This window comes from Balaenoptera acutorostrata, chromosome 11 (genome assembly GCF_949987535.1).
Source record: "Balaenoptera acutorostrata chromosome 11, mBalAcu1.1, whole genome shotgun sequence".
NCBI classification, from domain to species: domain Eukaryota; kingdom Metazoa; phylum Chordata; class Mammalia; order Artiodactyla; family Balaenopteridae; genus Balaenoptera; species Balaenoptera acutorostrata.
In genome coordinates, this window is record NC_080074.1 from 106,461,905 (window position 1) to 106,487,323 (window position 25,419).

Below are 25,419 nucleotides of genomic sequence, written 5' to 3' on the forward strand. Positions count from 1 at the left end.
ATCTGAAATCGCTCCCTGTCCCCACCGTGATCCCAGATCCCACACCTTTGATGTACGCGCTTCGGGACACAGAAGAAAGAACAAAGAAGGTTACATTATTTTAGGATGACTGCTATTTAAAGTAGCATATATTATGTATGTGAAAATAATATTTATAATCTAGCAAGCTGACTTAATTTCGGCTGATAGATGCATCTACACGAAGCCAGACCTCAAGGGGTCCGGCTTCTCCCAGAGACCAGGCTGGGAGCCGGGATCCGACCTCAGCTCAGCACGAACGGGGCACGTCCGTTCTTGCAACACAATGTTTATTGGGGGCTGACTGGGCGAGGGGCACGGGCTGGGCTCCGGGCTCACGGTGGACGTGAACCGGTCATTCGTGCCTGTCCACGGGGAGAGGACGGCGTGGGGGAGGGCGGCCCCGCAGAACTGAATACATGGTCATTACACATCACGGTGGGGTGGGAGGGAAGAGCAAGGTGCCCCGAGGGAGAAGCCTTTCTGAAACAAGGACATGAAACGGAGCCCGAGGGTGACAAGAGTCAGACACAAGTGGGAGAGGGAGCATTCCCGGCAGAGAGATCCAGGGGGGCCCTGGGGCGGGCAGAGCTCGGGACACCGAGGCTGGAGTCCCGTGCGGGGCGGGATGGAGTGGGAGGGGCCCCGGGTCACAGGATGCTACGTGCCCGGTGAGGACAGGAGTTTCCTAAGTGCACAGACTTGTCACAGTGGAGGACCCTGGTTTAATTTAACTTTTTTTTAAAAAATAAATTTGTTTATTTATTTTATTTATTTTTGGCTGTGTTGGGTCTTCATTGCTGTGCACGGGCTTTCTCTAGTTGCGGCGAGAGGGGGCTACTCTTCGTTGCAGTGCGTGGGCTTCTCATTGCGGTGGCTTCTCTTGCTGTGGAGCACGGGCTCTAGGCGCGCGGGCCTCAGTAGTTGTGACTCACGGGCTCAGTAGTTGTGACTCACAGGGCCTAGAGCGCAGGCTCAGTAGTTGTGGCTCACGGGCCTAGTTGCTCTGCGGCATGTGGGATCTCCCCAGACCAGAGCTCGAACCTGTGTCCCCTGCATTGGCAGGCAGATTCTCAACCACTGTGCCACCAGGGAAGCCCCTAATTTAACTTTAAACAGTCATTGCTCCGGGGAGAAGGAGCTGGAAAGGGCAAAGAGAAGGGGGAGAGCAGCTAGGGACTGTTGGGAGTCGGGCCAGAGTGGATACAGCGGCTGGAGGCCAGGCAGCAGTGGTGGAGGGGAGGGGGGGCGACCAGGAGCAGCACGGACTCCTCTGACCACCGCTGCGCCGCGTGGACGGAGACGCCAGCCACCGAGACGGCTGGGAGGGAAGCGTTGCTCGGAGCTGGTCTCCGAGGCTCCTGGGGGCCATCGAGTGTATCCCAGGTTTGGGAATCATCAACAGGTTTGGGAATCAGCAACAAGTACGTGGTTTCTAAAGGGAAGGAGTGGACGAGACCACCCAGGAGAAGAGTGCGGAAAGGGGAGGAAAGAAGCCGAGGCAAAAGCGCAGGGCTGAGCTGAGGGACGCCCACCCGAGATCAGGCCGAGAGGAGCTTGGGGACGGGGGCCCGGGAGCTGCGGCCGGAGGGAAGCAGGAACCCGGACGGGTTGTGTCACCAAGGCCGAGGGAGGACATTCCACGAGGTGAGTGGGGTCCACTGATGAGGGCTCTGAGAGACTGGGCAAGGTGGAGGCTGAGGGTGACCTTCGCAGGTCGTTCTGGTAAAGAGACGGAGGTGACTTCCCTGGGTTCCAGACCGGCTGAGAGAAGGTGAGGCCGGGGCGGAGGGAAGCAGAGGCAGCGGGTGACAGACGGCCGTCTCCTCACTTGGGGCCCCTTGCCAGCTCAACCACAAACTTCTGCCACCTCTCCTCCCAGGTTGCCATGGCAAACTTCTTCTCCGTCTCCGACAGGGTGCTGTACCTGCGGGGGAGGGGCGCCCGGGTCAGCCTGGGGAGGGGCGGGAGGGGACCTCGGATGCTGGCAGGGCACCATGTCCCCAGCCCGAGAGCAGTCACAGGATAAGAGACGATGCGGAAAGCACACGGAAACCTTCGGGCCTCCGCCCAAACCTCGGAGCGGTCAACACAGGCGGTGACCAAAGAGGAGAACACGTACACTCACCTGATGGAGTTCATGGCCAGCTGTTTGAGGGTCCTCAGGTCGGCCGTCATCCCCCCGATGCCCATGAAGGCCTCGTAGAAATCATAGGACAAGCCTTTGGCTCCAAAAGTAGCAGGGTCATCAGAGCTGATGACCATGGGGTACCCAGTGGCCATCAGCACGGCTGCAGGGTGGTTTCTCAGGTCAGACACCAGCTTCAGAACCTGCCCAGTCAGAGGCAACCGTGCATCCATGAAGCGCCGTCACGAGGAAGGTGAGGCCACGAGTATAATCGGGCCTTGCCATCCCCGCCACTGTTCCGAGCGTCGGGACTCTGGGCGGTCCTGACGCAGGAAGAGCCAGTCCTCCCGCGATTCCTCGTTTTCTCTACAAACATCTGGTCTCTCTTGGTCCTGCTCGCAGCAGCTGTCCTAAGCACGAAGCCCCAAGCAGCTGCGCGGCAGTGGGACCCCACACTACCCCCTTGCGTGTCCGTCCCGGGCCACTTTAGCTTTGTCCACAGCTTCAACCACAATCCCGCCCCACTGGGGACCCGCATTACTATGAATGCTTTAGGCAAAGTCCATTCCTACATAACTTCACGAACGGGAGTGAGAGAGTGGAGGGACAGAGAAACCAAGGGAGTTACGGAGAGATTACGCAGGAGAAAGGTTGGTCGTGGCTGGGGGAGGAGAGTGCCCTCCACTGGCCCCAGGGAGCCCGCGTACCTGGTTGGAGATGGGACAGACTTCGATGGGGATGTCCTTCTTCCAAGCCTCAGCCCAGACGGCCGGGTGTTTGCTCAAAGCAAACCCATGGCCAATCCTGGTCGAGTTCAGTAACAGGGCATCCAGAACGTTTCTGTCTGCGGAAGTACCCTGCCAGTCTAGGAATAAAGGAGGTGGGTCTTCAGTAGGATGGATGGGACCCACAGACCATATGCAGGTGAAGGGCCCAGACTCCCCAAGCAGGAAAAGGAAGAGAAATGAACATTAACACAAAAGCGCACACATGCACACCTTTTCCTTATGACAATGCCGAAGAGAGGTACGGCCTGCCTATAGGTACATATGTATGTATGTACGTATGTAACAGTTGAGGAAGTTGAAACCCACACAGGCTTTATAAACTCAAGGAAGGTCCTCAGGTAGGAAGCAGCAAAACTGGGTTTCAAGCCTTGGTCTACCTGACCCACCATCCATATTCTTTCTTTACATTTTATGTTTGTTTCCAGAGCTGTTTTCTGGGAATTTTATGTGTAGGATCTCTACAACAATGTGCTGCAGACTCGGTCACTATAATGATTTGTACGTACTTTAATTTCTATCTTTAACGGAACTCTTGGGACAACCCGTGGCAGGATGGCAACAGCCAGCAGGAACCAGCCACCCCGAGGCAACTTCCCACTGGCAGGGCCTCGCTGGAGGTGAGAATGGCAGTTCTGACTCTGCCAGCCTGGGATGGGAGGGTGTGAGTGAGGACTCCTGCAGGTGGGAGGTGCCCTGGAGGAAAGAGCTCCTCTTTGGTCACGCCTGGATGTGACTTCACTATCTGTGACCAAGTGGGATGAAATCCCGGACCCAGAAAGAAAGCAGAGGTTGCTTATTGCGGGAGATCACAGAAGACCTAATTGTGAGACCCAGGTGGTGAGAGCCCCATGCCTGGATGCCAAAAGCGTCCTGACTGACTCACACGTGAAATGTGAAAACTCCACTTTTCTGCTGGGAATGAAACCCAAGTATTCCCATTGCTGGTGAGGGCATGTGCTTCAGGTGGATTTTCACTAGTTTCCTAACTAACACTTCTTTTCAAAGATTTTTTTCTTTTTAAATAAAGGTATTAAATACCCAAGTCCTGGCAAAATCCTCTCGTAGGACCATGCGTCTTGGAACTGAGATGATTTCACAGAGGTGAGTATGATTTTCCCAACCCAACCACGCGGTCTTCAAGGCTAACGCCCCCCCTACACACACCCCCTGACCCACCTCCACTTCCCCATCCCCACAAACAATTCTTTAAATCTCCTAGAACAGCTTGGATCTAAGTGGACTTGAAAATAACGTCAGGAAAAAGAGATTAACGCACGACTTCCCTGGCAGGACTTCCCTAGTGGTCCAGTGGTTAAGACTCCACGATCCCTGGTCAGGGAGCTAGATCCCGCGTGCCGCATGGCAAAACTAAGAGTCCACATGCCTCAACTAAGAGCTCGCATGCCACAACTAAGACCCGGGGCAGCCTAAATAAATAAATAAATTAAAAAGAGATTAGTGCACGGGAGCCTTCCTCTGAGAGACGATGTGAGACACCAAGGTTTAAGCCTGGCTACGAAATCCCAGCTCCCACGGCTCTGCCCTTGTCTCCTAGGTCTTCTCGGGTGGCAGGAGCCTAAGGTGCTCTGAGGGGTGCCAGTAGGGATGCAGCAGGTCTAAGCCCCCCAGATCTTCCCTGGGATCTGATGTCGCAGCTGTGACCTGGTGCTGCTTCTGCTGAGGGTTGGCATGTTTTAAGGTCTGGAAATTCTGGAGGCTGAGCAATGACCAGTGAGCCCGTGAGCTGAGCTTTGAGGAGCAGAGACATGGCTGGGCGGATGGCATTTCAGAAACAAGGGCGGCCAGGCTGCCTGAGTGGGGTGGGGTCCCCCCTTCAGCCTGGCGGGTGTGGACAGTGCCTCCCAGGTGTGGAGCTGGTCTGGTGGTCCCTCTGCCACCACCTCCCGGTGTGCCACTTCGCAGGTGAGTCGACCTCGAAAGCACAGTTCATGCCTTATAAAAAGGAGATCATCAGAAAGGTTCCCAGCTCCTCACCGTGGACCAGTTTCCGTGTCTGGCTGGAGCCTTGGGCTCCTCACCTGTAAATGGGGGTAAAGCGCCCTCCTGGCAGGACCGGGGGAGAGCTATGAATAATGTATGTGAAGGGCAGCTGCCCCAGCATCACCGTGCCTCCTTCTCCGGGCGTTGCTGTCAGGACAGATGTGATGATGCGCGTGAAAGGGACAGGTGCCGCGAGACGCCTTGGGGCTGTCAGTCCACTTCCCGGTGTCCCGTCCGTGCCCTCGGAGGTGGCCAGGGCCCCTGCCCATCACCCCCCCCCCCCATCCCCGACAGGGTCATAGGCTCACCTGTCTCTCCGGCGTGGAAGAAGTAAGGCAGCTTAATACCCCGCGAGGCTGGAATCATCAAAACCTCCTTGTAGTCATACAGGGAGTGGCCCGTGTCCTCTCGCCCCACCTGCAGGACAGAGCGGGGGACCTTGCTGGTGTGCCCTGCAGCCCTGTACCTGCCAGCACGGCTGAGGCCTCAGGCACACAGCCTTTTGAGAGGGACCAGTAGCAGGACCGGAGAGCGCCGTTGCCCCGAAACAACTCCCCCTTTATTCAGAGGCTGTACCTCGACCCTCCCAGCCTTTGCGTGGTGTCCTGCACACGGCCTTCCCAGCCCTGCGCTCCAGCCCGAGCTCCTTGTTGGGGGAGAGAGAGACTCAGAGAGACACAGAGACAGAGACAGAGAGGGCGGGAGAGCCTGAGCCCTAGAGCAGGGTCCGGAGGACTCTGGCCTTCGCCCCCTGGGGTCCCGGGGCCTGGCAGCTCCCAGCAGAGTCCCTCAGCTGTAATTAACCCGACAGCAATTGCACCAAAGTCCGGCTCTTCAAACGAAGGCCCACCCCCAGGGGCGGGAGTGAGAGAGCCTTGGGAGAGAAAGCGGGGAGGGGCGCTGGCACTCTTGTGATAACACAAGCTGGGTGTCCAGCGCAGCAGGACCGGCAGACCCCAGGAAACGTGGGGCTCGGGAGCCGACCCTTTGAACAACACCAGCCCGACTTCCCTCGAGGACGGGTGCACCTGAGTCCTGTAGGGACTGGTCGGGAGGCGCCGCGCACAGAGGGGAAAAGGGGATGGAGAGGCCGGATCCCTTGAGCAGCCCCCAAGGACCCCAGGAGGACACCCTGGTCCAAAGAAAACAATTCCTTGAGATCTGCTCCTCGGGCCCTGGTGGGGCTGAAAGTAAGAGCTGCAGCACAGTCTCGAGTAAAATGTGCAGATTCTGGAAGAGGGGGTCAGGGGTGCATTAATTTAGCTTCTTAATGAGATTAAGTAGTTGTCACCTGGCAGCGTGGCCTGGCTGTTATTTGGGGCGGGGGGTGAGGGGGTGACACCACCCAGGTATGTGCAGCTTTGGAAGCAGCTGGGGCGAAGGGGGCGGGGCCGCTCTTGGATCCTGGACGGTGCGCCCAGGCCCAGCCCCACGTCTCCTTCCAGACACCCCAGCCCTGGGCTGCAGCTTGAAGAGCGATGTGTCGTGGGCATTGAGGCCAGAGCAGGGCAGAGACCGGGGAGTGGGGGGCAGCCCCTCATCCCGTCCCTTCCTTGTTCTGGAGCTTCCCTTTCTAGCCTTTTTCTGAACTTTTCTGCTCTCCCTTCCCCACCCCACCCCCCAGGCCCCAAGGGAGGGTCTCAGTGGTGCCGGCGCCCAGCTCTTCCCGGAGGGCTTTGGGCTGGGCCCATTACCAGGTCAAACCCCACCACCATCCCGGGGAACTTGGCTCGAAGTTCCATGGCTGTCTGGATGGATTTCGTGATGGCGGACGCATCTTTGGACCTGTGGGAGAGATAGAGAGAAGCACGGGCACAGGTTCCTCGGGGCCAGTGGGTGGGTGAAGTGAGCGCCCCTCACGGCCGGTCTGGCCTCGTCCAGGGCACCCAGCCGCCCTTCCCACGCGACCCCGCCCCATCCAGGCTGTTGTGCCCCCCAAGTGCCACATCACGGAGAAATTCTGCCCAAATCCACCCTTTCAAGGACTCCGGCGGGGTCCACAGAGAGCGTGGGCTCTGGAAAGCCAGTGGGGACGGGGACCCACAGGGTCAAAACAAATAATGCAGTTTTATTTGTCTGCATTTGGCTGAAGCAAAGCGGCCATGCCCGAAACTCGCCCCGCATCCCTGAGAGGATGGTCCTGGCTGTGCCCAGCGCACTGCTCCCTGGGCACCTGTGGACCACCACAGGCCACCCAGCCCTTGCCAGGGCAGCTGGGCCTGGGCCCTGGTTCCGTCAGTGAGGCCCGGGCACTGCAGAAACCACACGACCAAACTGCCTCTTCTCCCCCGCACGTCTCTCCCTTCCAGCCCAGGGCAGGGAAAAGGCGGGAGCGACACCACGGAAGCACAAAGAGAAAAGGCGCAAGTCCATGATGGGGCCGAGGCATCGGCCATCTGTTCCATCCCTGGCTCTGTGAGCCCCACACCTGCCCGTCCCTCCTCCGCACCGGGAGCAGCTGCCTCCGTCCCAAGCGCCAAGGGGACGCCGTGCAGCCGCGCTCCTGCCACCGGCCCCCGGGAGCCTCCACCGTCCACCACTGCCAGCTCCACCCTAGCCCACCAGCTCCGGCGGCCCCAAGTCTCACCAGGAGGGGAGGGGGCTCCAGGGAGGTCTGACTTCCCCTCCACCTCCCCCGGCGGGGGCTGAGCAGGCGGGGTCTGCCCTCCCCAAACCCTCCAGCTGGACACGGCACCGACTGTCCAGACTGGCTGCTTTTTGACAAAAGGGAGACCCTTCCTCGGTAAAATCCGGAGAATTCCTCTGCAGGCTTCCTTCTCTTGCTTGGGGCAAGGGTGAGTCTTTCTTTGCAGCTCCCAGAGGTCTCCACACAGTCGTGGCCGCCATGAGGCAGAACCCGGCCGCAGATTGAAACAAAAAACATTCAGGCAAAAACACTAAACCCGTAACTGATGACCCAGGCCGGTGTGGGTCACAGCCTGGAATGATCTGGTAAGTTGCCACAGTTCTTCATTCCAGCCTGGTCGTGATTTCAGAGTGGATTCTGCACTCCCGCTACGGCACGTGGATTCCCCGGGGGTCTCTGGCCCCAGCCTCCCAGCCCCTCCTCACCCCTTTCTCCTCCCCCCCCACCCCCGTCTCCTCCTAGCTCCTTTAGCCTTAGCTGTGCTCGCTCTCACCTGTGATCCGAATAAATGAGTTTGATTCCAATAAACCCAGGATGCTCTTTTGCAAAATTACGAGCCACTTCTTCATACAACCTCACCGACCACTCTGGGCTGTAGACCGTCCCGTTCAGTTCATACACCTGCGAGGGAAGCATGGTCCCGACCAGATGTCAGAGGTGAGCAGAGCAGATCTCCAGTCCCAACTGCCAACAATCTCCAAAACCAGGTTGGACTCTGATTTCCCTGTTCAGTGCCTTTGACAGCCTCTGAGGTTGATCAGAAGTCCCAGCCCCGAATGGGATAACGCGCTTTGGTGCCACGAGGCTGGGATGTCTGCCTCTTGTTCAGGGCTGGGTCCCGGCACCTAGAACAGTGCCTGGCAGATGGTCGGTGCTCAGTAAGCATTTGTGCAGCCAATGAGGAACAGGCCAGCTGAGGACAGGACACAAGCCAGAAAGGGTGTTCCAAGGACCCACTTAATCTCCCCACTCTCCCACCCCGAGGCGGGGGACCCCTGAGGTGGCCAAGCCACTAGGGACACCAAGAGTGAAATGGTCAGGGGCAGAGTTGGGAGAGCCAGGGGTGCACAGTAGGTGAGACAAAAGAAAAAATGCAGTGGGGAAGAGCAGGCTTTTTGCTTGTCCATCTCTGGGGGTCCTGAAGGATATCAGAATGTGCTACCCCCAAATATCCCACTTTTACATAAGGATTATTTTGAGCTGAAGGCAATTAAGAAGCACAAAAGCAGACAGAGCTCTGTGCCCTCCTTTCTGCCTCAGAGCAGGACATATATTTCTGTCTGTGAAGGCGCCCCCTTCCAGCTCCCATTCCAGGAGAACAGCCCTTATCACTGGAGACAGAAACTGGGCTCCAAGCTGGATCTGAACAGGCAAACCTGACTAAAATAACCCCTGTCTTCTATTAGTTCCCCCATACACTTACCTCCCCACAATTTACTGCACCTGGAAGCCCAAACCTCTTTTCCTTTGTCTTATTGCTTTTCCACAATTTCTCACCATTTGTTAAAATACTGTAGTATGTAAGAACCTGGTCTACCCACTTCTTTGGGTCTTCACTTCTGTTCTATGAAGGTCTCCATGCACGTAAAACTTAAATGTTAACATCAAATAAAATTTCTATGCCTTTTCTCCTGTTAATGTGGCTTTTGTCAGTTTATTTTATTTTTTAAATAAATTTATTTATTTATTTATTTATTTACTTTTGGCTGTGTTGGGTCTTCGTTGCTGTGCACCAGCTTTCTTTAGTTGCAGCGAGCAGGGGCTACTCTTCGTTGTGGTGTGCAGGCTTCTCGTTGTGGTGGCTTCTCTTGTTGAGGAGCACGGGTTCTAGGCACACGGACTTCAGTAGTTGTGGCACACGGGTCCAGTAGTTGTGGCTCGCGGGCTCTAGAGCGCAGGCTTGGTAGTTGGTAGTGCATGGGCTTAGTTGCTCCGTGGCATGTGGGATCTTCCCAGACCAGGGCTCGAACCCATGTCCCCTGCATTGGCAGGCGGATTCTTAACCACTGTGCCACCAGGGAAGTCCCTATTTTTAGTTTTTTAAAGAACCTCCATATTGTTCTCCATAATAACACAGCACTCCCACAACTGGGCATATACCCTGAGAAAACCACAATTCGAAAAGATACATGCACACCAATGTTCACTGCAGCTCTATTTACAATAGCCAGGACATGGAAGCAACCTAAATGTCCATCGACAGATGAATGAATAAAGAAGATGTGGTACATATATACAATGGAATATTACTCAGCCATGAAAAGGAACAAAACTGGGTCATTTGTAAAGACGTGGATGGACCTAGAGTCTGTCATACAGAGTGAAGTTAAGTCAGAAGGAGAAAAACTAATATCGTATATTAACACATATATGTGGAATCTAGAAAAACGGTACAGATGAACCTATTTGCAGGGCAGGAATAGAGATGCAGACAGAGAGAACGGATGTGTGGACACAGTGGGGGAAGGGGGGGTGGGATGAACTGGGAGATTAGGTTTGACATACATACACCACCACGTGTAAAAGAAATAGCTAATGGGCACCGGCTGTATAGCACAGGGAGCTTAGCTTGGTGCTCTGTGGGGACCTAGATGGGGGTGGGTGGGAGGGAGGTCCAAGAGGGAGGGGATATGTGTATACCTATAGCTGATTCACTTCGTTGTGCAGCAGAAACTAACACAACGTTGTAAAGCAACTATACTCCAATAAAATAAAAAAAAAGAAATAACTAGTAACACAGTGTTTTTATTAGCAACCTATCACCAGATGCAGAAAAACAACTCAGATCTGCAGCTGTCCTAGGAAGATGAGTTACCATCTAAGAATGTAACAACCTGTAAGTACAAGAAGGGGTCTGTCATTCATCTAAGGCTCAGTGGTACAAAAGCGGCTATGTCCCTATAATAAGCCCCCTTGGATTAAAAACACATTGGACTCAATTTAGATGATCTCAAATCTTACAGTTTACTTGAGGCAGTGTAAATTTGTGGGGAAGTTATTCAAACTACCTACTACTTTCTTAAACTAGTATAAGATTACAAATTCCTGTTGTCTATGATATTATGGAATTAAAGAATTTTAAGCTGAAGGAACAGAAAGGAAATTTGGGGGCAGTGTTGCTTAAGGTCACACAATTAGTTTGTGTCAGACCGGAAACTAGGACTCAGAAGCTCTAGTTGTTCAGCTTTCACTTCTAGAGCCTGACTCACTTAAAAAGCATTAACTGAGCTTCTACTACGTGCCAGGCATATGCCAAGAGCTTTCCATCAATCTCATTTAATCCTCAAAACCGCACGTTAGGTAGGTCTCATTTTACAGATGAGGATTCTGAGGGTCCCTGGCTGGAGTGGGGGGCTGGGGGTCGGCAGCACCGTGGTGGAGGGGCGCTGTCTCAAAGTCTCCAACCACCAGGTGAGGAGAAAATGCCTGGATCCCACCCCGGATTAATGAAATCAGATTCTCTGGGGGTAGAACCTGGTTTTTTAAACTCGCCCAGGTGATTCTCATGTATAATGTACCTCTAGGCTGAAGATCTACCGTTTTTGTTGGTTTCACAGCCTTGTTAAGAGCACAGTCACAGCGTAACGTAGTAGGAAAGTGAGGCCGTCAGGATTCTGCAGAGCAACACCAATGACGTGAAACACGGGTCACCGGAGCAAAAAGCCAGGTGGAGTTCCTAATGAAGGACTCTGCTAAGAATCCAGGACAAAACCCTGGGAGTGGGTAGGGGGAGCGCTAGGACCGCTGGTTACACAAGCGACAGCATCCAAGAAGCCGTCCGCGAACGACCATCCTGAGCTCCCTCGGCCCCCGACGTGTCCCCCCCCCCCAAGACCGCCCACGGGCAAATGCCAGCTGGGCTAGCTCCTGCGCATAATCCCCTGGGAGCTCCTCTCCGACGGCTGGCCCGACCCAGTCCGAGTCTCCGATTCCGGCCGAGGGGGCGGGGATGGGGCCCAGGAGATCAGACCCGCCTAGCAACTGTTGCTACGGGTGAGTGGCCTTTGTGATGGAGCATTAGTGACACAATAGGAGGCTGGGCAGTGGGATAGTCCATCAACATCATCCCAGGCCCTGAATTAGCCCCACAGGCAAGGAGGGGGAGGCAGGGGGCTCAGAAAAGAATTCCAGGGCAGACGTTTTTAGTTGTTAATGTGTTGATGGCTCCCCTACTCTGGCTAAGGGGGCATTAGGCAAAGACTCAGGACTGCAAGGGCCCTTTGTTCCAGGGTCAGACCAGAGCAAACAGCAAATCCCATCCCCCTCAGTCTCCACCCCAGCCCAAATCCCAGCCGCCCTCCACCTTCAAGGAATCCTGGCTGGGTGCCGGAGTGGGTGGGGAGAGAGGCTAGCTGGGCAGGTCCCCAGCGCAGACCCCAGAGCCAAGTGTCCCCAAGGGGCGTGGGGAGGGGGGAGGGGGAGAAGAAGCAAGGTCCAATTCCTTGCAGCTTCCCCAAATACCTCCCCAGGGGCTCAGGCCCTCTCTCCACACCCCTCTCCCTCCTCTCCCCTTCCCCCTAAGGAGCCCAAGGCCTCCCTCCCACTCCCCACTCTGCGACAGCTGCCAGGATGTGCCCACAGGAAGCGACGCCCCCAGGCCGGAAGCCCATCGGGGAGCTCCTTTTGAGATGCGTGTAGCCCCACAGGGCTTCTCAAAGCCCAGCACCCCGGCCCCTGTCCCGTCCCTACTTACTGCCCACATGGCCTGGGTCAGGCTCTTTGACCTTTCCGAGCCTCAGTTTCCACATCTGCAAAGTGCAGGTTGTGAGGCTCAAAGGAGACGATGCAGATAAAGTGCTTTGAAAGGGTCTTAAAGTGTGGCCTGGGTCAGATCATCTGCATTGGAACCACGGGGCGCGGGGGACAGGGGTGTTTGGCTAGTTAACTTGGCAGCTTCCTAGCCCAACCCAAGACCCAAGATTTGGGACCCTGGGAGGTCGGGGTCCAAAGAGCACCTCCAAATTAGTCCCATGTACACCTACCACCCCTAAGCGTGATGATCACCCCTGGAGCCTCTGGAGGACTCTGCCGGGTCTGAAATGACTCACACTCATTTCTCTAGCTGGGAAACCAGGGCTGACATACACACAGGTGCTGGGAATAAACAGGGATTCAAGGAGAGGAAGCCAGTCCCAAGAAGGTGGGGGTGGTGGTGGAGGCAGGGCTTAAACCAGACTCCAGAGGAGGATGGGCTTAGGGGGCGGGGCCCAGGCTGGGCGAAGGAAGGGATTTCAGGCCAAACAGGGGACTAAGGGCTGTGGGAGATGCACCGTCCTCCACCCTACGTGGGCTAGTCCAGGGCCAGCTCATCTCTTTCTGAAATTCTTCTCTTAGTAGAAGGGGGACTGGACCCTCTCTTTTCTTTTGAAAGGATCGTTTGTACCCAGGACTTATTGACTCTGCTCACAAGGCTGACGAAGTCTCTCCTGGGGGCCAAGGTCAGGCCCACTCCCACTTCCCAAGAATCAGAAATAGGTATGCAGGTCTGTGCTCAGCGTTAAACCGGCAAACAATCACCAGCTCCCGGTGGAGATGCACACCCTCACCTGGGCCGACCTCGAGGAGGTGTGAACATATCCCAGGAAAAGGGGGTCATCCAGGATGCACAGGAGAGTGGAGACCTGGAAGCGGGGGAAAGGGGGCCCTGACTCAGGACGGGAAGGACGGGTTCTCAGGGCTGGAGCAGCCTCCACGACAGGGTCCCTCGACTCTTCAAGTCAAACTAGGGCAACAGAGTCAGTTTAGGGATCCCACCCAGGATTTAAAAATTAGACTCCGAACGCAAAAATATCAGATAGTTTGGCTTCAGGAGAAGTTAAGATTTGCCTTCAACCCAAGGCAATAGAAATAAAAACAAAAATAGACAAATGGGACCTAGTCAAACTTAACAAGCTTTTGCACAGCAAAGGAAACCATAAAAAACCCAAAAAGACAACCTATGGAATGGGAGAAAATATTTGCAAACGATGCAACTGACAAAGGCTTAATCTCCAAAGTATACAAACAGCTCATGCAGCTCAACAACAAAAAAACAAACAACCCAATCGAAAAATGGGCAGATCTTAATAGACATTTCTCCAAAGAAGACATACAGATGGCCAGTAGGCACATGAAGAGATGCTCAACATCACTAATTATTAGAGAAATGCAAATCAAAACTACGAGGAACCACTTCACACCAGTTAGAATGGTCATATTAAAAAGTCTACAAATAACAAATGCTGGAGAGGGCGTGGAGAAAAGGGAAACCTCCTGCACTGTTGGTGGGAATGTATGTTGGTGCAGCTACTATGGAGAACAGTATGGAGGTTCCTCAGAAAACTAAAAATAGAACTACCATATGATCCAGCAATCCCACTCCTGGGCATACACCCGGACAAAACTATAATTCAAAAAGATACATGCACCCCTATGGTCATAGCAGCACTATTCACAATAGCCAAAGCATGGAAATAACCTAAATGTCCATCAACAGATGAATGGATAAAGATGTGGTACATATATACAATGGAATATGAGTCATAAAAAGAACGAAATAATGCCATTTGCAGCAACATGGATGCAACTAGAGATGATCATACTAAGTGAAGTAAGTCAGAAAGAGAAAGACAAGTACCGTATGATATCACTTATCTGTGGAATCTAAAACAGGACACAAATGAACCTACCTACAAAACAGAAACAGACTCACAGACGTAGAGAGCAGACCTGTGGTTGCCATGGTGGGGGCGGGGAGAGGGATGGACGGGGAGTTTGGGGTTGGACTGGGAGATGCAAACTATTACATTTAGAATGGATAGACAACAAGGTCCTACTGTATAGCACAGGGAAGTATATCCAGTCTCCTGGGATAAACCATAATGGAAAAGAGTATTAAAAAAAGAATGTACATAAATACACTACCATGTGTAAAACAGATAGCTAAAGGGAACTTGCTTAGCACAGGGAGCTCAGCTTGGTGCTCTGTGATGGCCTAGTTGGGTGGGATGGTAGGGGGGAGGTCCAAGAGGGAGGGGATGCGTGTATGTGTATGGCTGATGCACTTCACTCTGCGGCAGAAACTAACACAACATCGCAAAGCAGTTATACTCAAAAAAAAAAAAAAAAAAAAAAGAATGTATATATGTGTAAAACAGAGTCACTTTGCTGTACAGCAGAGACTGGCACAACATTGTAAATCAATTATATTTCAATTAAAAAAATAATTTGTCTTCAAGAGAGAATCTACTGACAGGGAAGCATACGTGACTGGTCTGATTGATAATTTTCTCTGAAAACTGCATTCTGACTTTCTTGTGGATACACCTGTCTCTTATGACTTTGGTCAATGTGTGTCAGTCCTCTGGAGCTCTTTTACTTCTGGGTGTACAAACAGTAAAATTTCTGAGCCAATAAAGACCACGGAATATGGTAACAAAACCAAAATAGTGCCACCCTTGAAGTCAGTCCAAATTATGGAGTGTGGCAAGGTCTTGGCACACTCCATAATTTGGATGAATGGACAGACCAGTTTGGATACTGTCGGGGAAGTGCTCTCAGCTGGACATCACATCCGTTCCCTCAAACACTCCTCAAACATTCCAAGCTTTATAAACCTCGTCCACCCTCACACCCCAGCTCGGCTCCACGAGCGGTTTTGGTGCCACAGCTCCTGGGGCTCCCGCATCGAGGGGTTAGGGGAAGTTCCCTCCACCCCGCTTTGTCAGAGGCCTTGGGTCCCCAGTGCGGAGTCCAGCCCAGGGACCCAGACCCTCCTGTCAATCTTTAACTTGGTCAATCAGCCTGACTGTTGCCCTTGCGATTGCAGGTCGGCTTATTAGGTGTCACCTCTGCATCCTGGCCTTTAAATTTCTCCAAACTGGGGAAAAGAGAGAAGACTTGTTTGAGGCCCTTTCATATTGGGGGGGTGGGGCGCTGGCGGGGGGGTCCCTTTGGCCCACCCAGCCTTAGGTAGTGCTGTTATCAAAACCTTTGTTTTAATCCCATCAATGTCCATTGTATTCATCCCATTTCTTAATAACCATCTATAGATTCCCACACTGCTGGGACCAGTCCTGTGACTCTCCCCTTAATAACCCTTTACAAATGTCTACCTTGTTGGAAAGAGTCCTGACTTCACCCTTCTTCTCACTCCCTTGTTAATTAATGGACCTTTTTTATTAGCATCTGTAAGACCCATGAGGCGAAGCTAGGACCCTGAATTCCATACGGCTTCCCAAACCATTTTGTTCGTTTGAGTTAAGGTAACCTTTTGGTCTTAACATTGGTACCAATAAAACAGGTGTTTACAAGGAGAGGTCTCTAAAAAATTTACCAATTTAGAAGTTTTTCCAGTTCAAAGTATCCATCCTCTGGCCATTGACTGTAGGATCTTAATACCAACTCACACCATAAGGCTTTCCGTGGCTTAACCATGAACAAAAGAGGTGTCGCAGGAGAGTGCAAAGGACACAGCCTCACAAGCTCCAGAAAGTTCGCTCCCAAGGATGGTCTAAGGAAGCAAAGGCGGCCGTGAAGGTTGAGATGACAGAGGCCCCTTGTGGTCAGAGACCCCTTGTGACAAACCCCCAGCAGCTGGCACAGTCGGACAGGGACGCTGGTCGCAATCCCAGCTGTGGCCTGTGCTTCCGACCAGAGGTGACAGCTAGGAATCCCAGTCTATCCGACTGGCCACCAAATGCCCTGGTGCCTGCGCCTTCCGGACGGCAGGACCAGAGCGAGTTTTCTCACTGGTGCTGAGGCCAAACTCTCAAGACGTAGAACAAGAAAAAAGTAAAACCAATCAGACCAATGGTTTTCCTCCTTATGACACAAAAGACAGAAACACAGAAAAACAGCGACCATCTCTGGGAGGAAAAGGATTCACAAGCCCAGAGCTCTCTTCCAAATTCACTGACCCAGAGGCCCTAAGGCCCAAGAACTAGCTCCACAAACATTTTCTCCTGCTAATCTGATTTTAGAAAAGAGAAAAAGGACTCTTACCACTCCTGTTTCCAAAAGCCCCTGCAGGCAGAGATCCAGGAGACTGACAGGATAAAGATTCTCACCTTCTGCCAGGATCTCTGAGATGCAGGAGCCTGGGGCCAGGGGTGTCCAGCCAGTAAAGTTGAATCCAGCTGCCTAGGCCAACTGGCCAACTGTCGGGGTGTAGGGGGAGACATTTCCATCTACCCTTCGAGGTTCTGGCTGGTCTGAGAATTAAACTGACATGAGACAGATTAACAGGAGAAAATCCAGCAAAAGTTTAATAACAGCTCTACGTGGGAGAGACCCAGGAAGACTGAGCCACTCACCCAAATGGCTGAAGCCCTCACCTTAAATACCATCTTCAGCTCAAGACAAAAGAGGATGTTGGGGGTAGGGGTTTGGGACTTCAAAGGGGAGGAAGGCAATTCACAGGGTGATAAAAAGCAAGTGTTTGGTAAACACATGTTTGCTGGGCCAGCAGGGACAATGGGACAGAGTGGACTCTGGTGTCCAGGCCCTGAGGAGTCCCCCCACCACACCGGCCATACTCTCTGCAGAGACTCTGGTTGTGGCTCTACGCTGAGAACAGGCCCTCTAGGTGCTTTTAGGCGCTTAGGGGGAAGGTCAAAGGCTCTTCCTGAGTCTTTTGGGCCTTGACTGTTTCAGCTCGAAATAATCCACATGCCAAAGTGACATTTTGGGGGCGAGTGTGCTCCCCTACAGCGCAATGCACGCACTCTTGTGAGCCTCCTAAAGGTACTGGAAGAGCCTTCCAGCACCTTGGCTACTCCCTCAACCCCCCAATCCCCACGTCCCCCCAAAAGTCCTCAGGAAAGTCCTCTTCCATACCCACTGGAAGGGTCCTCTCTCGGCAGCACTTGACCCGCCCGGGCTCCTCATGGGACGCCTCCCCCGGCCTGGAGCCCGAGCCACCCCGCTGCCTCCCCCAGCTCAGGTCTGCAAAGCTGAGGTTGGCCCGTCTCGGGTACCTGAGACCCCATCACCCTTTGCTTCTGGCCAACATGCAAGGTCCTACTGAGTGATTTGTTAATATTTTGACACTTTGGGATACTTCTGGACTCTTCCCGATCTTTTCCTTTTCTTTCTCTTTGACCTTCCTTCCTCAAAGTCAAATCAAATGTCTCTGTTGCCCATAGAAGACCCCGTGCTCCACAGAGAGGGCCCCCAGGAACTCACCAGACCCCACTCTACCTGCAACTAGACCCATTTACCAGATGAAAGGCTCAGCGGGCCTTGCACCAAGGGCATCGTCCTGTGGGACTCACAGTAGCACATTTTGATAGGAAAGGAGACGGTCAAGGATGGTCTGGGCACGAGGCACTGCCCAGAGTCCAGGGCAGGTGCCCAGGCATCAGCAGGCCCCGTGAGTCTGGGGGGAGCTGGGCCGTGGGGATCACGAGGGAAGGGAGGTGACGGGCAGTGAGGGGCACGTGCCCAGTTTTGCAGGGCCAGCCCAGGGCTTCTTGCTCACATGGCCCCCGGAAAGGCACCAGGCCCCTTAGGGGTGAAGCCGGCCCTCGGTCCTGTGCAGCACTAGGGTGGGGAGCCCGTGAAGCCCTACAGGGTGAGAGCAGAGAGTCCAGCCTGAGCAGAGGAGAGCAGAGACGGACTCACCGGGTACAGCATGGCTCTGAGCTCCAGGTAGAGCACATTGTCCTGGTAGAACTCCTCCAGGCCCTGGGAGATGTAGTCTCGGAATACCGGGGCGTAGCTCACGAGGCCCGCGATCGCGAAGAAGATGGTCTCAAACTTGGCCCAGACCACGTCTTGGTTTGCATAAGTCGCCTGGGGGTTCTCGGTCATCAGAGTGAAATTCCTCAGCAGGCTGTCAGGATACAAAGGGTGGGCAGAGGCTTGCTGCAGGCTGTCACCTCCGGCCTGTAGGACTCCTGCCCAGGCTCCCTGATGGAGGCCCCCTGCCCTGGGAGACACCTGGCAGGATGCTCCCACCAGCCAGGCTCTGCTGTCCCCCTTGGCCTCTTAGCCAGGCCGACCCCACTGAACGGACATCTCAGACCAAGCTCTCCTTGGAGGGTGCTATGCACTGAATTGTGTCCCCAAAATTCATATGCTGAAACCCTAATTCCCAATGTGACTGTGTTTGGAGATGAGGACTTTCAGAAGGTAATTAAGGTTAAATGAGGTCATAAGGGTGGAGCCCTGACCCAGTAGGGCTGGTGTCCAAGACCCCAGGGTCGCACGTACAGTGAGAAGGCGGCCGTCTGCCAGCCCAGGAGAGAGGGCTTGGAGAAACCTGCCCACACCTTGATCTTGGACTTCCAGCTTCCAGAACTGGGAGAAAATACATTTGTATTCTTTAAGCCACCCCGTCTGTGGTATTCCATTGTGGCAGCCCCAGCAAACTCAAGCCCGAGGTCCGATGGAAATAATTGTGGACTTGGCAGTACAGGACACAGGTTACTTCCCTGATTAGCCGTTTACCAGCTGTGTGGTCTTGGGCAACCTCCTTAAAATGCAGGCTGAGCTGCATTTTCTTACTCATCAAGGAAATACCTCAAGAAAGCCCTCCGTAGATGGTTCTACGATTAGAATAGCTATTGTAATATTTGTATACAAGTCTGTTAGGAAGCTGCCCCATCATGTTTTCAGGCTGTTTCATCCCTCCTGGGCCCTCTTGGCTCCGGGAGCTGGGAATCCCCTTGTCTCCGGCCTTACTGAGGGTCCAGGCAAGTCCCGTTCGGTGCAGCAGCTGTGTCGCTGGTCAAATCGGACCAGGAACTTGCTGCGGATGGGATAGGTGTTGAATACCTTGGTGAAGCAAAAGATCCCATAAAGTTAAGAGAAAAAGCCTCCTGACTTTTTTAACGCCAGGTGTTTCTAGAAGAGTCTGTCCCACGGGGACACCGCACACGCCAACCCCACCTGCGCAGGTGCAACACGGGTTCTTCCTGAGCTACCACCCACCTGTGGTCAAACTCGGTGATGTTCGGCAGCCCCTTTCGAAACTTCTCCAGCAAAACCCACTGGGGACATTCTGTTGTGTTCAGGGTGGGGGGAGTCGAGCGAGCAAATCTGAACTGCGGGGTCCCCCTCGGGGTGAGGCAGAAATAGCAGTGGGGCCTGTAGGTGACGTTTCTCACCAGCCAGTCCGTGTTGGCGATGCTGAAGTCGTGGACGTGTAAGGCAGCCCCTGCAGGGAGAGGGGCGGGGGGGTGAGGAGAGGGCAGCGGGGGCCGGACCCCGGGCTCGGGCGGAGAGCCCAGCAGAGGCGGACGAGAGGGGCGCGGCTTTCTATGGGGCCATGTTCCTGGGGACACGGGGCCCTTTCCCTCTGTGGTGGCCTCATCCTGGGGCACCCGGCCTCCCGGCTCCTTGACCCCGTCCCTCACCAGCAGGAGCCCTGGGTGGTCTCATCCAAGAGGCCGCAGGCGGGTTTGCAATCAGAAGGCTGGGCCCCATCTATTGGCTTCCAGCTCCCATGGGGAGCCTGACCTCCAGATGAGTCCTCCGGGCCCAGCGCGGCGTGAGGGGCGTGAGAAGGCCGCCCCCGCCCGCCCACGCCAGCCTGTTCGCCCAGGGTCCCTGAGTCCCCCATCCTGTTCCGCGTCACCCCACACGCGGCCTGCCCACCTCCTGCTTCCCGCCGAGCCCTGCAGCTTCTGGCCTCCTTCAGACCCCACACCGACTCGAGGCTCAGGGTTCACCCCCTCTGCCCTCCTGCTGCGTCTGAGCACCTGGCCTGGACACTGGCCCCTTGGCAGGTGTCCCGCTGTGCAAGCTCTGGCATGTCCCCTCTCTAAACAAGGAGGCTGCTTTCCCAACCTCACAGTTTTTACATTTTTTAATCTCTATAACACTAAAAAAAAAAAGTATAGAAAGCTTGCAGATGCAAGTTACGTGTTCAGGATTATGATTGTTCTACTGTTCACAGCGATGCATTTATACAGTAGCGTCACCTGCAAATTGGCACTTGCCATCTACCTTTACGAGGATTAAATCATGAGCCGCTGCAGCTGCTGACCTTCAACGCCCCCTGAAAGGAGTTCAGGGTGGAGATCAGGAATGAGGCCCTCTGTGCTCTGGGAAGAACTAACGGAGCAGGTCTTCAGATAGATATTTTCAGGAGCTGATTTTATGAGCCCTATTCTTGCATCTCCTCATATTTACAAAAACACTAAGATCCTTCATGGTGACGTCTGCTCCTCGTGACTAGCAGTAACCTTCACGAGACTAGCAGAAACCTTCTGCAGAAAATATGTGCTGGATTGTATATACTCCCCCTTCACCCAAATCACATATATACTGATCTTCCTCCTACCTCTTTGGAGCAGTTTCTCAGAGCTATCTGAAATGCTGTCTCCCGGGCTATAGTCCTCATTTTGCCCCAAATAAAACTGAACTCCCAGCTCTCACATTGTGCATTTTTTTTCCAGGTGACAGTAGCAATGAAGTACTAGAAATGTGTTTATCCAGGACGCATCCTCTTCCGTAACTTAGCCCCTGGAAAGGCTAGAAGAACGTATGCAGGGAGGGATAGGGTTCTTATGGGGGATGACTTCCAGCCCTGCCAGGGATGCCCGGTGACATCCAGGCCCCCTCCCTGCCATCTGTCTGAGGCCGAGTACCCTCGGAGCCAGGGTTTTGGTTTCAGGGTGGACGGCAGCCACGTGGAGCCCCCGCCCCCAGTCCACCAGCAAGGACAAGGGCTCAGGGCCCCAGTGGAGTCTGGGCTCCACTCAGAACAAGAACCACCGGCTCCAATTTAGTACCTCCTATGTCCCCAGGACCCCAGAACCATCCCCTCCAGACCCCTACCTTTTGGCATCTTCTTCAGGATGTTGAACACCGCACTTTTCTCAATGAGGCTCTTGGCTTGGAAGAAGTGCATGCTGGGTGGGATACTCCCCGTCCTCAGGGCCTCCTGCATCTCGGCCTCCTTGAGGGCCCCGAGCCTCTGGTTGGCCAGCTCCTCCTCCTGCTTCAGCACCAGCTGCCCCCCGATCCGCATCATCTTCTCTCTCATCAACAGCCGGTTTCGTGCTTCGTCTCCGGATGTGGCCGAGCGGAAAGAAGACACGGCCACGGCTAGCAGCAGGGTGGGCAGGGCTGGCCGCCCTGACGCGGACATTGGGACGCCTGGAAGAGGAAATCGCTCTGCTGGAGACTTGGGAAGGGGGGAAGCTGCAGGTTTTAGTGTTGAACCTGGATGGCCCTCCTCCCATGCTATACTCAGATGACCAGGAGGCAGCATGTACACGACGCTTCTCCTTCTCTGAGAACCCAGAGAAGAGGCCTCTGGGTACAGACAAGGGGGGTTTCCCCACATAAAAGTTCATCACGAGGCCTCCCAGACCAGGGCTGGTCCTCCGCGAGCCCTGCTCACATGCACAGGAAGACACCGAAACCGGATTTTTAGTGTTTCACTTTTAAATATAACCAGAGAGCAGAGGATCACGAGGCTTATGAAGAAAGGCTCCAACATAACAAAGGAACTTAAAAAATAACACAGAGAAGGAACTAGCACAGGAAACGAAAGAAAGTCCAGAAGAAACATAGTTAATATCCTTACAGAGATGAGAAAAGATATGTGTCCCTAAAACAGGAACAGGGCGGTGTAAAAAATAAACAAAACGAGTTTTTAGAAATTAAAAACATGAATGCTGAAATTTAAAACATTGACTAGCAATATTAAAAGATGGAACTGAAGAGAAGCTTTGAGAAATTAGGACAAAAATAAGAGAGAAGAAAATGAGAAGAATATTGGCTCAGGAAATCCAACACCCAAATAACAGACATTTCAGAAGGAAAAAGAAAAAATAGGTGGGAGAAAAAAAGGAAATAAATACTATAAGAAATTGTCCCAGAACTGAAGACCTGCCCCCCCGCGTTGGCAAGACGTGCTAAGCACCCAGCACGGTCACTCAACAGAGACATGTGTTCCTGACATTTCAGAATATTAGCATCAAAGATTCTAGGAGCTTCCAGAGAGCAGCTGACCCAGGTCTCCAGTGAACGGGGATTTGAGGGAAGAAGGAAGGAACTGCCCTGGTTGGGTCTGCGGGCGGACCCTGACCTGGGCTGACTACTGGTACCACATTTAGGAATTGTTTCTGCACTCATGAGGGTATGATACTTTCTACCAGAAAGAATCAAAACTGTAAATGGGGAGACCCCAGGCCCAGCCCCAAATTAGCACGTCTTGGTGAGACTTTGGGCAAATCACTTCATGACTGTGGGTCTGTTTCCTCACCTGCAAAAAGGCTGAATTGGATGACATCAGTGGTTCTCAAAGTGTGATACACGTGTCATCCCTGTTCAGGTGGAATAAAAAACTTACAGCAGTTAATTTAAAGAAAAATGTTAAGTAAATAGAGGTACAGCAATACAACAAAAATGGAAAGTCTGGTCATCATCAGGACACATTGTCCAAGGTCCTTTCCAGGGCTGGCTCTCAATTATTCTAGGTATTTATTCAATGATTTTACCGGACATCAGGGGGAGATTTTCAGAAGGAACCAGATGGCCATCCACTGGGACAGCAGCGTGGCAGGGCTGGACCCCAAATCCGAGAGCTGGGCTTTCGGAGAATCCCTGCCACTTCATCAGGTCCTAAAATCTCTCCTCGGATGACAGTGTTTGCCAAAGCTGAACTCTCCAGGCAGAAGGACAGTGACATGTGCCCCGTCCCCATCACGGAGCCATCTAGCCCCCTAACATCCTCCACCAAGGGCCCCGCCCCTTGTCCCCTCTCCCCATGACATTTAACAAGGGCCACCACCCCCAAACGTCCCACTCTGTCCTCTCCAAGGACCCCAGAGCAACTGTGTGCCCAGCACCCGGGGGTTCCTCCCCACCGGCCAGACCGAAGTGTGTCCAGTGCAGGTCAGGAGCAGCTGGGCCGCGCGGGAGAAGGGGTCATCCCATCCACATAGCCGCTTCACGTCCTCCCTCCCTTTTAGAAGAAGGCACGTAGGGCTTTCCCTGGTGGCACAGGGGTTAAGGGTCCGTCTGCCAATGCAAGGGACATGGGTTCGAGCCCTGGTCCGGGAAGATCCCACATGCCGTGGAGCAACTAAGCCCATGTGCCACAGCTACTGAGCCTGCACTCTAGAGCCCGCGAGCCACAACTGCTGAGACCGCATGCCGTAGTTGCTGAAGCCCGTGTGCCTAGAGCCCGTGCTCCACAACAAGAGAAGCCACTGCAATGAGAAGCCCGTGCACCGCAACGAAGAGTAGCCCCCGCTCCCCGCAACTAGAGGAAGCCTGCGCACAGCAACAAAGACCCAACGCAGCCAAAAATAAATAAAATAAAAAATAAATAAATTTCTAAAAAAAAAAAAAAAAAAAGAAGGCGCATAAAAGCTCTACAAAAATATCTTGTTTGCAGACTAAGAAGAAAGGATCTGTGCATCTGTGAGCCTGAGTCATGTCCCCGGGCTGCCCTGCCCCCACCCCACCCCCGGGGGGTCACCCCGCGGGCAGGGCCTCCGCCCAGGTGAGTCACCAGTGCCCCCAGCCACCTACACGCCTTGGCCCCGGACCCCACCCAGGAGACCCCAGTTACCTCGAGGCCGCTCCAGAGACCGCGACCGTGGACTCTGTCCCCCCAGTGGCCCGTTGGAAGCCCAGGCTCCCGGCCGTTTCACTTCCCCAAGGGGTTTCACTTCCCTGCAGCCCAGGGAGGGGGGGCCGCCCGCGCGCGCATGTTTCTACGTGTGTGTGAGCATCGATGTGTGTGCTTGTGCGTTTCTGGGGGTTACACACACGTGTGCCTGTGTGTGTGCTTGTGCGTTTCTGGGGGTTATACACACGTGTGTCTGTGTGTGTGCTTGTGCGTTTCTGGGGGTTATACACACGTGTGTCTGTGTGTGTGCGTGAGTCTGCGTGCAGGTGGGTTATGCTCGTTTGTCTGGGGTGTCTGAGTCGCTGTGCACTGTGCCTGTATGACCCGGAACATAGTTCTGGACCACACGGACCACTGGGAGGCACTCAGACCTGCTCATGAACTTTGGGAAGTGTTCCCCTCCTCAAAATGCAGGGTGAAGTGTGGGCCAGCCCACTGGACAGCAGGTAAACAAATAGATATAATAAAAGGTAGATGTTTGGGACTTCCGTGGCGGTCCAGTGGTTAGGACTCGGCCCTTGCACTGCCGAAGGCCCAGGTTCAATCCCTGGTCAGGGAACAAAGATCCTGCAAGCCGCACGGCGTGGCTAAAAAGAAACAAAAAGGTACATGTTTTATGGAGAATCAGGGATGTCGGGGAAGGACAGTGGAGAATGGGGGGGTGGGAGGCCGAGGGAGGTGGGGAGGGTAGCCCCTCCGGGAGGGAGGGCGGAGTGGACACAGCACTGATGCCCAGACGCTGTGATCAGGCCGAGCTTCGCACCAGCCTGGCCACGCACAGCGGTGTAACCTCAGCCGTGTCATTTAAACGCTCTGTACTTCAGTTTCCTGGGCTGAAAGTGGAGCACGTAGAAGCAGGGCCGCACACGGTGCCGCACGGGTCAGTGGAGAAGGCCTGCAAAGGGCCCAGCGCCCGGCCAGTTCCCAGCAATACGAACATCTCTGTCATTGGAGTAACTCTTGTGACTCAGCCCCCGGCCAACCTAATGGCGACACCATGGTAGGCTGTCCCAGTGACCTGTGTCACACACACGGTCCACCTGCTTGCCCTGCACCCTTCCCATCCCAGCTGTGCCCCACTCCCGCAATGCCTTCTGCCCCAAATCACCCACAAAGCCACTTCGCAGCTCCTAATCTGCTGGAACCTCCGGGCCCCTTGTCATCACTCCAAGAAGTAAAAAGGCCATCGTTTACTAAGTGGGAAGAAATTCTAAAGATAAAATAAATAGGAATTAAGAACTCCCTCATCAAGAGTTCAAGATTA

General features: G+C 53.9%; 1 protein-coding gene across 2 annotated transcripts; it reads right to left on the reverse strand.

Annotated features, from left to right (window-relative positions):
- Positions 1 to 352: 352 nt before the first annotated feature.
- Positions 353 to 24,167, reverse strand: ADA2 (adenosine deaminase 2). Of its 2 annotated transcripts, none has more exons than XM_007178637.2 (10): positions 24,096 to 24,167; positions 21,347 to 21,667; positions 19,496 to 19,721; positions 18,185 to 18,395; positions 8,076 to 8,203; positions 6,630 to 6,720; positions 5,244 to 5,352; positions 2,854 to 3,011; positions 2,147 to 2,349; positions 353 to 1,945 (listed from the first exon to the last, which is right to left on the reverse strand). In XM_007178637.2, exons 2-10 carry the CDS (start codon positions 21,657 to 21,659, stop codon positions 1,846 to 1,848), a joined length of 1,539 nt encoding a protein of 512 aa, XP_007178699.2. In that variant the 5' UTR covers positions 21,660 to 21,667; positions 24,096 to 24,167; the 3' UTR covers positions 353 to 1,845. The 2 variants fall into 2 exon arrangements, with proteins under 2 accessions (XP_007178699.2, XP_057412041.1); XM_057556058.1 differs by lacking the exon at positions 24,096 to 24,167 and adding an exon at positions 22,782 to 22,844.
- Between the last annotated feature and the right edge of the window lie 1,252 nt (positions 24,168 to 25,419).